The sequence below is a fragment of the Bombus impatiens genome, unplaced genomic scaffold, assembly GCF_000188095.3.
Source record: "Bombus impatiens unplaced genomic scaffold, BIMP_2.2 scf_0264, whole genome shotgun sequence".
NCBI classification, from domain to species: Eukaryota; Metazoa; Arthropoda; class Insecta; order Hymenoptera; family Apidae; genus Bombus; species Bombus impatiens.
The window spans coordinates 1,481,401-1,497,671 of NT_176683.1; the positions used below are offsets into that span (position 1 = coordinate 1,481,401).

The 16,271-nt window shown below is 34.1% G+C and overlaps 1 protein-coding gene across 3 annotated transcripts in view; it reads right to left on the bottom strand.

Annotated features, from left to right (window-relative positions):
• The window catches only part of LOC100743377, a 173,743-nt gene that overhangs the window by 86,337 nt on the left and 71,135 nt on the right, over nt 1-16,271 (bottom strand). For all 3 annotated transcript variants that reach the window (XM_012384591.3, XM_033320305.1, XM_033320306.1), the window contains one exon: nt 13,757-14,076. In XM_012384591.3, the coding sequence (XP_012240014.1) occupies nt 13,757-14,076 (320 nt within the window). The remainder of the gene's footprint in view (nt 1-13,756; nt 14,077-16,271) is intronic.

A 16,271-nucleotide genomic window follows, 5' to 3' on the forward strand; every position in this document is an offset into this window, starting at 1 on the left:
GTGCGGGGGGGGGAGGTGGGGGGGGGGGGGGGGAACAGTGCGCGAAGTCAGAATTTTCTTTCTTTCATGTTCCTATCTTTATTCAAAAAACAATCATAGAGCGTCCTACTTTCTGCAATCGTTCGATTTCCCTGCACTCGTTCTTTCACCACCTAAGATCACAAAAAAACACCGCTAACATTGTTTAATTATTCCCGAATGAAATGTCAGCGGTTCAGTTCAAAAAATTCAAACACCCAGTGATGAGTAAAAAATTCGAATATTAAATTATGAATACAAAAGTGTACAGAAACTGATGAATAATTTATATGTACGCGACCTCGAAGGAGGGTTATTTCCTAAATTCCTTTATTTAATATATTCATCAATTTCTGAGAACAATCTATAAATAATTTGATTGAATTTATTTTTTTACAGTGCGAGAAAATTTCATATTCTGGATTTAAAAATAGGGCACGTTTAATAAGGAAATACGATGAAATACGACTGACGAAAAGTGTGACTTTACAAGAGAGACATTTTCCAAGAAGAGGAAGTGCTTCATTTGTTAATTGATTTATTTTATTGAACTATCGAGGAAAAAACGTTTTCGTTCGGCTTCCGCAATCAGAATATTTACAAAATCAATATTCTTCCACGCAGGAGTTATGCCGAAAATTTTTACATAAAAATACATCGAATCCAAACGAATTCCGAATAGTTTCAACAACTTAATTCCGTCGAATAGTTTGAAATAAACTTTTCTCGTCATTGCGCTGTTACTTCGCGATCGAAAATTTTCAAGGGACCTTAATGAATTAAGTGGAACGAGGAAAAGTTTACAAATGGGTCGAGGGAAATGTTACATGAGTATAGCATAAAAACATTTTTAGCACTGACAGGCTAACAAAATTACGATATCTATATCCAACTATTTACAAAAGTTCATATTCTTACAATGAATAAAAATAAAGCAATTGCATTTCATATTTTGCTTATGAAATATGTAAAGATACTCAGAACAAGCAATCAGACAAAATTGTAGCAGATTGTTCAGCAAGATTTATACGTTTGAAATTGGCAGGATCATCGAGATTAATATTTTTTTAATCTTTTCAATTGCAGATTTCTTTTCGTGATTGTTAGAGAATCGAACAAATTATATCAACGACAGATAAATATTAATTTTTCCATCATAAATTCTCTTAACCTTTGTGGAATAAAAAACGATAGAAAATTATACCAAATGATGTAAAAAAGATCTACGTTCTTCTAATCGACAAAACAGAAAAATGGCTTCTTCGTTTAACTTTCAACCTTTTTAACGCAATCAAATTGAAAACTACGAAATTATACCAAACGATACGAAAAGATTTGTATCTTCAGAATCGACAAGACAGAAAAGTCTCTTCTTTTCTTTAACCTCCAACGCGGATTTTGCTAAAGTTATCGAATGAAAAAATACAAGAGCATCGGGAATAATTCAAAGAGATTTTATACCCGCGATTCGCTACAGGATAAAAGTGAAATGCACCTTCCAACTTTTTTCAGATGCAGATTCCTTTGAGATAATCGGATTAGATGAATCGTCCTGTACACTTTTCCAAACGTAAACGAAACCGTACGACCATGTTATCGACAAAACGAGCGCCAAGGATTAAAGCAAGTTCGATTGCGCTCGTTTTTTTTCAATTACGAATTGGCGACGGGTAAGCAGCTTGGAAATTCGTCGCGATTTTGCCTGGCAGGGGTAATTGAATCCGAAGCTATCGGTTGGAAAAGCAACTTTCCGTCGAGTTTGCTCGATTTTCTATCGCCTAAAGGTACCTTATCAACCAAAGTACGGAGCTCCGTTTCATTTCCATCTTTCTCTTTCCCTTTTCCCAAGCAAACTTCCATCGGTCGATTCCTCTTTTCTCGCTGTGTCCTTCGTGTATCACGAATCATAATTGAAGGTGATTCTGAAGCAAGAATTGCTGATACGGCTTCAACGAAAGGAACTTTATACTCTTCTGTGTCGTAAGTTCTGCTCAAGACGACTTAGCACGAAAGAAAGAAGGGTTTCGTCTATAGGAATTCGAACAACTGAACCGTCGAAAATGCGATCGAAAGTGTAAAGTAGAACTGAAGCGTCTTAGAAAACGCTTCGACACCTTGTTCTGTCTTGAGCGTTTTAATATTTGAGAAAATAAACGAGCTGGGTAAATATTTTTCTTCCTTCAATTTAGTCTTTAAATGCATAGAGTTGTTCTTTGACAAGACTCGTACACTAACGTTGTCACTCAAAAATACTTAATACAATATAATACAAAATATTGGATACTTATTTGCTTCAGATAGGATGCAATTTAATAAAATTATGGATGAAAGCATCTGTGTCAGGATTTTACTTCTTTGTGATTGACATATGCTTGATAAAACATTAGTTTGTATGGAAAAGTTCATTTTTTAAACCACGGTATGATTCAATTTTGAAAATTGACGTTGATAATTGTCGAACCTTACGCGACTGTCCTCTGACGTGGAAAACATGAAAAATCTTCAGGTTGTATGATTTTTGAAGCATTGCAATTTAGACAAATCTGAACTCTTCTTCTCAAAGAAAAATCTCTTTCCTATTTCTTTTTCTAATTACGTGTAAGAAAAAGGCTACAGAAAAGATGATGAATTTTTTGAATTATTTTTCTACGGGTTGGTAGCATGTAAATCGTAATTTATAAAATTGTAAAAATTATTTGTACATAGAATTGTTCGAGTCACAACTTGTAACTCGTTTGTAACTTACAGTACAATAAAACAATAAATACAACCAGATATCTCTATTTTTCCCTAATAAATAGAAAAATACGTAAATATCTTCAAATGTGTTATTTCTAACATTTCTAAACTACTTGAAATTAAACTATACGCTTTCTTCGCTAATTGTTGCTCCGATTAATTGAACCATTCGGTTCGTTGAGAACGAATTCTTCGTGGTATTTAATATTTAAAATTCCAATGGAGGGCCAATTACACTGCAAACAAAGCTACGACGTAATAAGACGTGTAATAAGACGATCGTAATTAGTGACCATCTTCCTCGTGTTCGTAGAGCAAAAACGCGAGTCGTGCGCGTTACCAGAGCAGAAAATCACGTGTTACTCCGACAGCCTTCCTATTTGCACTCTATTAAACCGAATTCTAGTTTTCGGTTTAATTTCATGAGAAAAACGAACCATAGCCAGCTAGAAGAATAGTCTGAAGAACTGGCTTTATTGATCCTCGACCAATTACTTCCGGTTTAAGTACCACTCACGTCTCCGGCAAATTACTCTTATCCCAGTTATCGGAGAATTTGTACAATTTTCTTTGACATACATTTCGCGTTCGTCGGACAGTATTATAAAATAAAATAAGACCGTCCTATTGTGTATAATTGGATTAACATTGTCAATAGAACTAAAAAAAATTTTATTTCCGGATTATTATTTGTCAATGATCCTTCGCTGAAATAAAATAATACTATAAAATAAAATATCAAAATCCTCTCGTTTATGATTGGATTAATATTAGTAAAATTTAGAAATTAAAAAATTACAGATTACTCCGTTTCGATGATCCTTCGTTTAAATAAATAAATAACACTAATCATTTTTGTAAAGCAAGCAAAACTAGCAACGTGAAATTGAATTACTAATAATTAAACAAGAGCAGTTGCACAAGTTTATCACAAAGTCTAACAATTTTAAGAATTGTAAGCCAGGTGATTGTTTCATTCGATGTAAAATTGTAGAATCGTGAAGATTGTTTGCACGATAGTAATTTATAGGCTCGGCTTATTAATAATCTGTCAATTCACCAAAAAAATTGGGGAGATAAGTTGATCGAAGAAAAATAAAATGTATATTTTGTGGAATAATTCCTTTTACAATTTGACATCGATATTCGTTTAATCTTTGTTGTTATTACACAATTTCGTTAGTAGCTTTTTAATTTGATGAAATTAAAGATAGAAATATTTAACGTGACAAAGCAACCTCTTCCCCTAAATATACAAACTATTTATAAATTTTATAAATAATTGAACTTCGAATATTTAAAAAAGGAATTGGAATGCTTCTTCTATTGGTACAAAACAATTATTTTACTTAACAAACGAAACCAGTACGACATTGATAAATTGTCTCGTAATATCTCTCACGGGAAAACTCTTACATCCCTAAACTTACGAATTCGAAATCCCGAAACTTGTAAATTCCTAGATATGCGACTATAGTTCAATAGATATGCCTTGATCCCATAAAGAAGACTAATTTCGAACAATAGATAAGAACCCTGAAGAAACCAGACCCTGTAACAATCGAAAGCTCATAATCGACAGATGTCTCCAGAAAATCCAGCCAGAACTTCCCCAGAAGCCCTTTCATCTCGCCAAGAAAAATCACGCGGTTCTTTAGAGTTCAGCTTCGTCGAACTTCATCAATCAGCGGGAATACCGGAGAAAGTTCGACGAATTCCCTGGAGGGCGGTCATCACGAGACCATTTCCATCGAAATGGCTGGAACACCTCGACGATAACTTCATTTCCATTCCAATCGTCTTATCGGTCTCACCGTGAAACGACTCGAGCGAGAAGAAACGAGCGGAGAAAAAAAGGAAAAGAAAAAGAAAAGAGCTAACTTACGGAAGAAAATCAGAAGCGCGAAAGATATATCCAAACGAGGGCAATTACACGGCCGATCGATCGAAAGGGTTTTTATCGCGACGCGAGGCATCTTTCGTGTGGCCTTCATCGTTCGAGGGAGAGACACAAGGGAGCATAAGGAAGAAGACGCCGACCTTCTCCAAGTCGAGAGCTGAGCTTTCGACGACGAAACTCGAACCAGACACAGACATTACACGCAGCCGGTGTTTGCCAAACCGGTGTTCGCGTGGATGATACCATTGATGATGAGGATATCGTTAACTCGTGCGAGCTTGAAAGTGGGATGGAATCTTTCACGAGGACCTGCTGTCAGTAAGTACAGTGAGAAAGCTCGATAACTCGATATCATATTTTTAATACTTATTATATGCTTCAGGTGGCTATTCATACGGTAGGTATAATAATTTTTGACTAAACATATACTCGCAGTACACGTCTTGTAACTTCTATATGCGTGCTCAGTTCTGTTTTTAATTTGACTAATATAACCATGACAGTCGTGTTTCGTTACAGTGCTCGTGAAATTTCAATGTGTTTCGTACAACACGCACGCATATGGACGCCAAAGTTTTCTATAAGTGTCCAAATATTTTTGCCAGCCGATGTAGTACACATCGAAAGGTCTGAATAAAAATGGGTCCAAATATCATTCGTCTGGGAGTTATAAGAGTCTTCAAACACGACGAGTACTTTCTCGTTGATTTTCTCATTGGAATGGGCTGTTTTGTGAAATATTTCACGTTTGGATCCGGTTGTTTCACTTGGAAAATTTTTTTATTGCATCGGATTCAAGTTTTCTGGTTCGCGGATCGTTACTTTTGATTGCTATCATTGAGTAACTCTCAGTATTAGTGAATGGCAGGGAAACTGAAGTAGGAACTATGTTCTGTACGGGATAACTGTAACAGAGGAGATGTATTCTTTTGTATTTTCGAGGAAGTCGATGAAACCCGAGAAATACGTTTCGTGTGGAGAGATAATAAATAATAGCGGTAATGTAGATTATTGCTGTATTTTCGAGAACACGACAAGATTGTGAGTGAAAATTAGATTGCACATAACTATTTAATGAATGATAATAAAATAATAGTAACGAAGAGACTGTTTTTCATTGAATAAGAAAGATAGAAATAAAAATAAAATACTGCTAATACTGTAAGAATATTGCGATAATAATAAACTTACCTGTATAGATTTTAACTTCAAGGTATGCTAAACATTATATAATAAACGAACACGAATAAAACGTAAAAATAGATGCAGAGAAACACAAGGAGAGCAAGGGAAGGAAGGAAAAATTACAAGCAGTTTATATATGCTGTTTACTTACGCAACAGCAAGAACTTTCGCTGTTTTATTAAACCGAGTACACTTACAACGACAAATTTCCCTCATTAGCAAGTATGAAACGGCAACAACCAGCCAGTGAATAAATAAAACTTCCTTCGCGAAAGAAACGACACCACTAATCAAGGAAATTGGAAGAAAAATAACTCGATTCTATTCAGCCTCTGTTACCTTATACTATCGATGATACATCGATATCGATACTTTCTCGTTACTTAAAATTATCTATCAATTTTCTCAATGTACAACGCAATCAATTCCATTAGAAATAAATTTCTGGATATAATTTATACTGGATAAAATATACTGGATAAAATTTAACAGATTGCATAATGTGATTATATTTTTCTTAATTCTTGATTACTACCTATGTAATAGTATTTCTAAAACGCTACAGATCACAAGTTATTATACAAAACAATACAAAACAAATGATAGTAATAAGATACTCTCTTGTATAACAAAGACAAGTTGATAATAAAACAAATGAAATTTTACAAATTACACGCTATATCTGACTATCCAATTTCGTGAAAATTTATAAATATCTTATTAGCGAGCAAACTACTATGCAAGATAACAAACTGATAAATCCTACTATCATAATTCAACGAAGTCTTTATTTATAGCTACATCGCATTATCTTTGCCTATAAATTAAATGTCAAATTATTGAATATTCTATTTGTCATGGTAAAGCAATTTTAATCGTTTTAATTGATTCACGCCATAATTGGTAGAAGGTCGGGATGTCGTTTGCGAGATAAAAAAAACACAGCGCTGGTAGGAAGAGGAGAAAATAGAAAGCTCTTGCGAAACTGACTCCCCAGGAAGATAGATCTGTTCGAGGGAGATACGAAGGTAAAAAGCGTAGCAAAATAACGTGCAGCCGCTCTGGACGAATGTCTTCCATCATTTCGGAATGTACATTATCGTACTTCTCGCGTCTACTCGCAGTAGTATCTCTCGCTTTTTTCAAATTACAATAATTCCTTTATTTTCTTCTACCTACGTTTACATTCAATTTATCGTTATTAGGAAAAATATTCATAGTTTCGCATTATTAGCGAAACTTACTTTAACGACCGACATTGTTCTTCATGCTAATATGATTTATGGCATACTTTATGTTAAGCGTGATCATCCTTCTCAATTTGGTTTCTTTTAGAGGAGAAAGATCGCGGAAATTTATGGAGGTTCTAACGCGATCGATGGTCATAACGATCGTTTCAGATCTTTTTTACAATGGAATTCTAAACAATAGACAGATACAAAAGAATGTATATTATAATTATTGATCTCGTTAGATAATTTTTCTGCATCAAAATAAGAAGAAACTGGAAATCGATTACAGTTATGGTTCCTCTTGAACAATCAAGGCTTTTATCCATAGTGAGCTGAATCGTGCTTCATGGAAACGTTTGTCGTTCGGTTACCAGGTACGCGAGAACAACGTGATTATATCGATACATGATAAACATACTCGAAAGCAGTTTAATCGTAATGCTATTAAGAGATTATCAGATATCTGCCAATGCTAATCAGAGCACGTCTGTTTCAGTCGCTATACAGCCCACTAGTGTCCTGAGAATACAAAGATATCATCATAGAAGATAACGTGTGTATACAAAATTCCCTTTATCCTTTATATATTTTCAAAATTAGCAAATTAGTCGGGTTTATACGTATATTGTATTTAATGACGTGAACGAATATTAAATTACCGAATGTTTGGTAAAAATACTGGAAAATATTTCACGAACGACTTAAATGGTTTCCGTGGAAAAATATCGCAGAAGAAAAATATTTCCCCACAGTTATTTCTCTCGAATTTCTTCGAAACGAATATTTTCTCGCAGAATGGCATACATTATACTTTTTTGCTACACTTTTCAGTGATTGCAGGTGCATATTCAAAATCGTATATTTTATTACAGATTATGCAGATTTAACTCTGTTTTATACGTATACGTGTGACCTACTCAAGAACCATATTAACGAACTCCATAAATTTAAATGTAAACAAGAAACGATAATTTCACGGATATTATTTTTTAAGAATTTCCTTGCAACGTACGATTATTCTTGTCATATTCTTGCGATAAATAAATTTATAGAAAACACGTACCTTTGCCGAGTTGGAAGAAGAGTTGGAAAAAATTTACAGAAACTTGCTGGAGTTTCTCATTTTCTTCTAAGAAGTTCATATGCGTAGTTATAAACAATTGTATTTTAATTTGAAATTAATATGCTTCCAAAAGATTTCTATCTAGATTTCTAAAAGATATCTATTCTCTGAGAAAACTTGTATCAATCGAAGTCTTAAACAATGCAAAATATATCTCAATTAAGAGATGCTATTATAGTATATCTTTTCCGCAAACAAAAATATCGATCCCATAAAATTATCAACATAAGGGAAAGAAGTAATTTTGTCTTTTTTTATTTCTAAAAACAACCCGAATGACGTAATCAACTGGAACACCCCACTTACGTGCACCGGTGTACCGCTTCCGGTAAACGAGAATCGATGTAACGAGCCGCCCGCAATCTCGATGTAATTTACATTAATTCATCGATATCGTAACAAATGAATCCTGTCGCGCGTAGAAAGAAATATCGATCCATCGTAATTTGGTTGTAATAACGCTTGCTGCCGTCCATACGGCAGGGATTTCCACGTCATTAGGCCTTCGCGTCACTTTTCCAGCGTTAAAATTACTCATATTCTCAAGTCCTTTAAGAACTTTTGATCATTCTCTCTTGGTATAGGGATGAAATAGACGATGGACGAATACGTAAAATAAATACTTAATTAGGAAGTACTCTTCTATGCTCTTAGGTACAAAGTTCTCCTAATTTGCTGCATAACGAGCCACCATGAGCTTTGATCATAGAATTTTAATTTTAAAATGGTATTTTTTTCAAAGGATATAAATCTTATGTAGAACACGATGATAAATCATGTGCAATAGAGTAAATATCTTATTTTAACTTTCATTTTTTTTTTTTTTTTTTTTTTATTAATTGTAGAGTTTTTAAATCGTAAACAGCGTGAGTTGAAAAGTAAAACTATTTCACTTCTTGAAGGATGTAAATTTCATATTAAATATATACAATAAACTTCATAAACTAGAATGATTAACTTTGGTTTTTATTTCATTTTGTCAATACCGGAGATTAAGAAGGAGAAAAATTTATTTAGTTTTTTAAAACATGTAAATCCTAAAAACCAAGATCAATTTACAATTTTTATTTGAGTGGAAAATCTCTGTCTCTAACGCATCGCATTTATTATTCCAATCCTTTAACTGCAACCAACTTTCTTTATCCCTCGTAATCTCGCTCGGGATAATTCGATTCGAACGCTAGCAATGACTACCTCTCCGATATTGGCCACTTATTCGATGTCAGTTTTTAAACGAAAGTGTTTCTATACGAAACCATTAAATGGTCATTGCAAAGGAAAAGAAAATTCTAAATATACATTTACACCAGCTAACGCGAAAATTTTATGTAAATATTTTAAAAAATATAAAAATTTGTCAGACTGTCTCATCTCTGTTTCACACTAACTACGAGGTTTCATTTTTCAATTTTCAACTTTTTCCCGCTTCATAAAAGTCACCTTTGAGCAAGACACTTTATATAGAGTGTCGTTTTAGTACGATCAATGTACCATTATCCCTAACATCGAGATTGTTCTTTCTGAATGATCTTTTTTATTGACTACGCAACATTAGTCCCGTGATTAATCATCTTCGCGGTATCGGTTAATTCGATCAACGCACTATTATCTCGTGTAAAATAGAAGCGCATACAATGCACATAACACAGAAGAAATACAACATATCCAAAGTGGAATGGTCGTTATAATTTCAAACAGATAAAACAAGTCCCTATTCAAGTCCCATCTCGTTAATTTCGTCCATAAAAATATCAATTTGCATAAAAATCTACGCTCTATTACGAAAAATCAATATCAATTTCACCAAAATATACGTTCTTAATCGTCCAAGAAAGAAGAACATTAAAACCTACAATTTCAAATTTGGTAGTTTTCTAATTTAAAATTCTGTCTTTCCATCATACCAGATACGTAACAGGCATCCAATAAAATTTCCACGGTTGTCTATTAATAAAACAGTTATACGGAAGAAGAGTTTAAACAACGCAAAGCGCAAGTATTTAAAACGGACCACTTTAATAGTAGACAACCGGTTATCCTTAGCGTGTACGTGAATTCAAGAAATTTAGAAGCGTGCGCAAGGTATTAATAATAAGACCTTCTATATGCAAGGTCTATGTGGAAGATATGTCGTCTTCTCCATTACAGCTCGTTTCACCTAACCGGTTGCGAGTTACTCGTGAGCTTTAATGATCGACTAAATCTTCCGGCGTGATAGTGCGAGGATTAACTGATACCATGACCGCGATAAACCCTTTCGTTGATACACGATTGGGGTTAGAGTGATAGTAATAGCAGAGGGATTGAAGTAGAAGCAGGAAGAGCGATAGTAGTAGTGAGTGCAACGGTGCTGGAAATATCGATAACAGGAATATGGTGATAATAGCAGCAGAAACGAGGACCAAAGTGCAGATCAAACGTATTGGTCGGTCAAGGCCATTTCTCCTCCATTGCATTTCCAATCTCATGAATTCTATGTATATCTTGAAATCTGTGGTAACTTTGTATGCACAGGATGATTCATTGTAATCTTTCGATGGAATTACGTGTGAAAGTATTTGTTGTTCGAAGGAAAGTTTCAAGCAAGATTTTATGGTGGCCGCAAAATTATTTTTGGATCGTATCTTTAAGAGTAGAAGGGAAGAGCCATTTATATTTAGGTAAAGCGTGTACACTATCATCTGGTATAATAACATACTTATTTCTTAATACGTTAAAACGATTATCTTAAAATGATAGTAAGATAATTCTTAGCTGTCTTCGCGTAGAATGTCGAAACTTTCTAATGAAATTTCGAAGCATTTAATTTGGTAAAAATTGTCTTTTTGTAAAGTGCACAAAGACTTTCGCAGATGACTAATTCCCATTATCAATCAGTCGTGATTAAAAGAAGGTTGATTTCAACGTTTGTGTTTATTTATGAAGAAGAACAGAGGATTAAAAAGGAAGCAATTTTCGAGAATTACTTATTTCAGGTTTGCCATAAATTATACTACTCTCTGTACATCATTTCTACCATAAATTTTAGCTTATTCGCATAACGTCTATAGTGAAATTACAAACAAAGTTAAACTCTGTATACCACGAATAGTTAGTTAAAACTACTAACGGTCTGCCAACATGAAAACAAACTAGCCTGCAACCTGATTGCTCACCATTTACCAATTTTCCTATAAAGCGATTATAGATATCTCGGTTATTGCGTTAAAAAGTTTCGTTCGTAATATGAATTCGGAGTTCGTTCATAAAACTTTCGCTTATAACAACTGTATTACACGCATTCAAATAAAACGTTTCCTCTCATAAAAATTCCTATGCATTAACTTTTGAACATAGCTTGGCTGCTAGAAAACAAAAAAAAAAGAAAAAAGGAAAGAAAAATCCAACATCTTCAGTATCGTGCCTGTGCATACAATAACGTACGTACATTAATTCATAAAACAAATATAGTCCATAAAAAACATAAAATAACAGCATTTTTAAATATTTTATACACTGCTATGTAGTAAAATGACATTATCTATCTAGGAAAGTTAAATTCCATTTAAGAGATTCCTATCTACGTAACTACTAACTCGCTTTAAAAGCCCTGATTCTTCACTATCTTCTACTAAATACGTATATCATATTTTTCTTCGCGCTATTTCACTCGTGAGAAGATTCTCAACCCAACGACGAATCGTGTAATAAACGTAATTAAAAAATAGGCGAATATGTTAAAAAGTAAAGTAGCAGTAAGTTGATATAATTGAAGTTGCGATGGAAAGAGGCTGATGGAAAGAGTTGCAAGGTGAAGCGCGATATGATAAATACCAAATATAATAATAGTACAAATACATAAGAATAGTGGACAAAGCGGAATATCTAAAAAAAGGAAGGAATAGCAGGCAGTCAGAGGCTAATGTCCGAAAGTGTGAAGAAGAGAAATCGTTGCTGGTTGGAAGAGGAAAAAAGAAAATGTATTTTATGTAGTTTAGAGGTAAGCGTCTTAAAACATTCATTAAATGACTGCTACAGGTTACATTTTAAAAGAAAAAGATATGGTAAAAGGTGGGATAAGTGAAGCTGGTGGCGGTAAGCTGGTGAAGAGTTTCAGAGAAAAAAGCGCAAGGATATAGCTACCGAACTAATTGTAAGTCAAGGGTACTAGATATGTGATAGTATTACGTTAAGTATAGCGTAATAGGTATGCAAGATACTATCAAAAAGAAACTGAACTGATTTTATAAATATTTATTAATTTATTTATTGAGTATTTTATAAATATCATTTTATAAATATCATCCAATCTAAATTTGACTTTCGCACCATTGGAAATTATTTTCCCAGTCTGCGACAAGCGTCTGTTCTTCGGAGAGGAGCGCTTGCGAGACGAATTAGAGCACAGAGTTTCAATTTCGTTCGTGGAAATGGAAAGAACTCGTAGGGGGCGAAATCTAGTGAGTACGAGTAACTAGTTTTTAGATTTAACCCTTTGTGACTTCTATCTATTTCCAAAAACGAAATTGAAACTCAAGGGACGGCGTCTCGACAGTGTGAAAAAGATACAAGTTGAATCGCAGCAGGCGTTTAATACGGTTGAAATAAGTGATTTTCCATAATCATTTGGAGCATGACAGAATCGATCCGATCAGCCATATCGCTACAGCAAGAGATTATTTTGAGGTACAGAAGTAAAATTTAGGTTGATTTTTTAATAACATTTTTATAAATTCAGTCCAATTTCTATTTGATTGCACCTTGTAGTTATAATAAACATTACGTAAATATATATTCAATTGTTACTATTAAATATAAGAGAGAATATATGTGTTATGCCTAAGAGCTGTACGACAAACAACGAGAAATATATCAGTCCAGTTCTCTTCCAAGCTGTAAAGTTGAAAAATACGTAAATATATACACAGTGTATCATAACATGCGGGGTCCACTTTCAGAGTTATGGTCACTTTCGTATTTTAATAATCCACACCTGTCTACCTTCACAGAGGCTACCCATCGGTCTTTATTACTCGATGTACACCTGGAATTTTTGAAAGATTGCGAAATTCTCTGACGCGACGACTGCAAGCTTGCATATATATAGGAATGGAATATAACCGCGGCAAAGGTGTAAAGCATTTTTCAGATGCCGATGTCGCGATGCAAATGGAAAAAAAAAAAACGAAAAACAGTCTCCGATATGCGTGTAAGAAGAACAGACTTGTGTTCAAATATTCTTTTTTGTTATTATATTATTTCGAAATGTTCTCTGCTCGTTTCTTTCTCACAAAACCTGGCTCATTCCTACGTGCAATCCGAGGGTATCATTTCGACCACCTTCTACGAAACTCAGCCATCGCGGATTATTGCAACACAAAAATAGCTATAACTTTGAACCACAACGTCAAATGGAACGTATATTCGTACGAATTTTTCTCATTGCTTTTGTGTTCTCTGTCCACTCCTGAGATAGGTCTCACAAGTTATGAAACAGCCTGTATGTACTATAGGCTGCTATAAAGTGTAAACGAGATAAATAAAAGTAAAATGAGAAAAGAACGAAAGAAAGAGACTTACCACCATGTCAGAGCCACTCTTGGAGGCGTCGCTGACGGCGGAGGGGCTCCTTTCGACAACGAGGCCTCCAGGTACCGGGGTTGAGGTCGGCGGTGTCGATGTCGGCGTTGCCGCCGAGGCGGTGCTCGCCGGCTGGCTGGACTTGGGGGTCGGCGCTGGTGTAACGACGGACGACGTGGACACCGATTGATCCTTGTCGGAGCTGACCTGGTTCGTTGTCCCGCTGACAACGCCGCCGATGATGGACACACCTGCTCCCGCGGCCGCTGTCGAACTCGAGGCTCCGGACAACTCATCCGTCGGCAAAGAGCTCCCAACGTCTTTTCATATAACCAAGAGAAACGATTCATTGCTTCGAAATTTGTTTTTCCAAAGCAGATTTAATTTTAACAACTTCTTCTTTTTCCTTAATACAATAGAAAAATCAAATTTTGGAAGGTTTCGCAGTTGAGAAAACGAAGCAAACGAACGGCGACAGTAATTTTTGAAGAATGATTATCGTTATGGAATATCAGATACTATTTGTCTCTCACTTTTTCTTTTTTATTTTGGTTTATAGCATAAGTAAGTGGTATAGGTTTAATTTGAGACAAATAGAATAGTCTTGGATATAGTCTACTGTATGTTTTATATTTCTGTAAAGTAATTAATATAGTTGTTAAAAATAGCAATATAAATCTTGGGAAATGAAGAATAGAATGTACGAAAGAAATTATTATTGTGTATAGTGAAAATGCAATGCAATTCAATTTGAAAGAAATTGCTGAATTTAATTTTCTTTTTTAGTTAAGGTAGGATATTTCGCAGTAAAAAAATGTGGAGTTTCTGTCGACGAGACGATAAGAAGATGTATTCGTAGCATAAGACTTTGTAATATAAAGGTTGGGAGAATCCTTAGGCAACAGGTAATAGGTGTTACGTAGGATGATGTGAGAAAAAGTGAGAAAGTTTGAAGAGTTTTGTAATTTTTTCCCGCAAGCTAACTTTTCCAGCGAAAAATTACCCGAGAGATTGTTATAAGTGATAAGAAAGGAGATATAACTTCGATGTGAAGCTTTTCCACGAAGAAAAGAGAATAAACGAACTAGGAAATTTTCTTTGCAACGATTTCACAACTTCTCAGCCTGAAAACTTTAAGTTTAAGATAACTAATTAAGAGAAAAATCGTAACGTACGTCAACCTTCGTACGTCGAAAGAATAACAGAAATTGAAATTAGAATCGCCATCGAAACTATCTCTCGCACAGTACAAATATTCGAAGAAACTTCTTCAATTTCTGCTAGAAAATGAAATCTTTATTCGTTTTTTTTTTTTTGTTCCTAAATTAATCTATCTATATGCAAAGGGAACTTTAATTGTCAATTTCATTGTGGAATAATTAATTAAAAAATAAATTAAAGCCAGAGAATACCAAAGAAGAATTTATTTTAATCTATTAAACGGGAAACAAGATTTAACTTATAAATTCTAATTCTAAGATTCTAATTATAAGAAAGCCCCATCTCTTTACGTGTCGTTTCAATTTTATTTATACAAATAAGTTGTACCATACCTTTATCAAAGCTTATTAAATCTTTCATGGAAACTTAAAAAAGAATTCTACGATTCTAGAAATTTGTTCACAGATTAAAGGTAACATTTGTTTAAAATAAAAAATAATGATACAGATTAATTATATCTTAATATTAATAAAGTATACTAAAACTGGGAAAGATCTTGATTTAGAGTTTTTATTAAAATAAGCAAAATAAAGGAAGCTTGAACAAAAGAAGATGAGAAGAAAGATATCCAAAGAAATAAGATTAAAGAATCTTAACCAGAAACGAGTTGGGCCAAATCGAAGCACGATCAGGAAACAAACGAACGTTCGTTTCTTCCTGATACTCCTTTTAAACTTCGGTTCAGCCTTTATTTTTATCGAGAATCAGTTAACAATAACGGGAATTGGCTTTTTCTCCAACTTTCATTTATTCCCCTAGTCTGATTGTAAGACGCGAAACTAGAATGCTGCAAGAAGTTTTAAAAGCTACAAGAACAAAGGACAAAGTTGTCGAGAAGTTGGCCATGTTTCTTCGTAAAATTCTGTATGCTCGAACGAATGAAAATTTCAAACAGCGCCGGATAAACTAAAACTGGAAAGCAAGGCAAACAAATGGCATAAAACAGCCTAATTAATTAAACGCACACTGACAACCTGCGCAACTAGAAATTACGAGATTCTCTTTGCTATCAGACATTCTACAAAATTAATCGATCAGTTTCGTCGGTTTATTTCCCCTTTGATTTTATGTATCTCTGCAGCAATTTATTTGATTACCACTAAATACAAGTGCAAAGTTTATTGACGTTAATTTTCAATTTCGTTTTAAGTCTTTCTTTGGTTATTTAAGATATTCATAATTAATACCTCTACGAAGATTATAAATAAATATTTTGCCACTTGGAAAACGTAGCTTGGGTAGTTGGAAAAAGTAACTCGGTGGAAATAAAAATACAAAAGTATATAAAATTGCC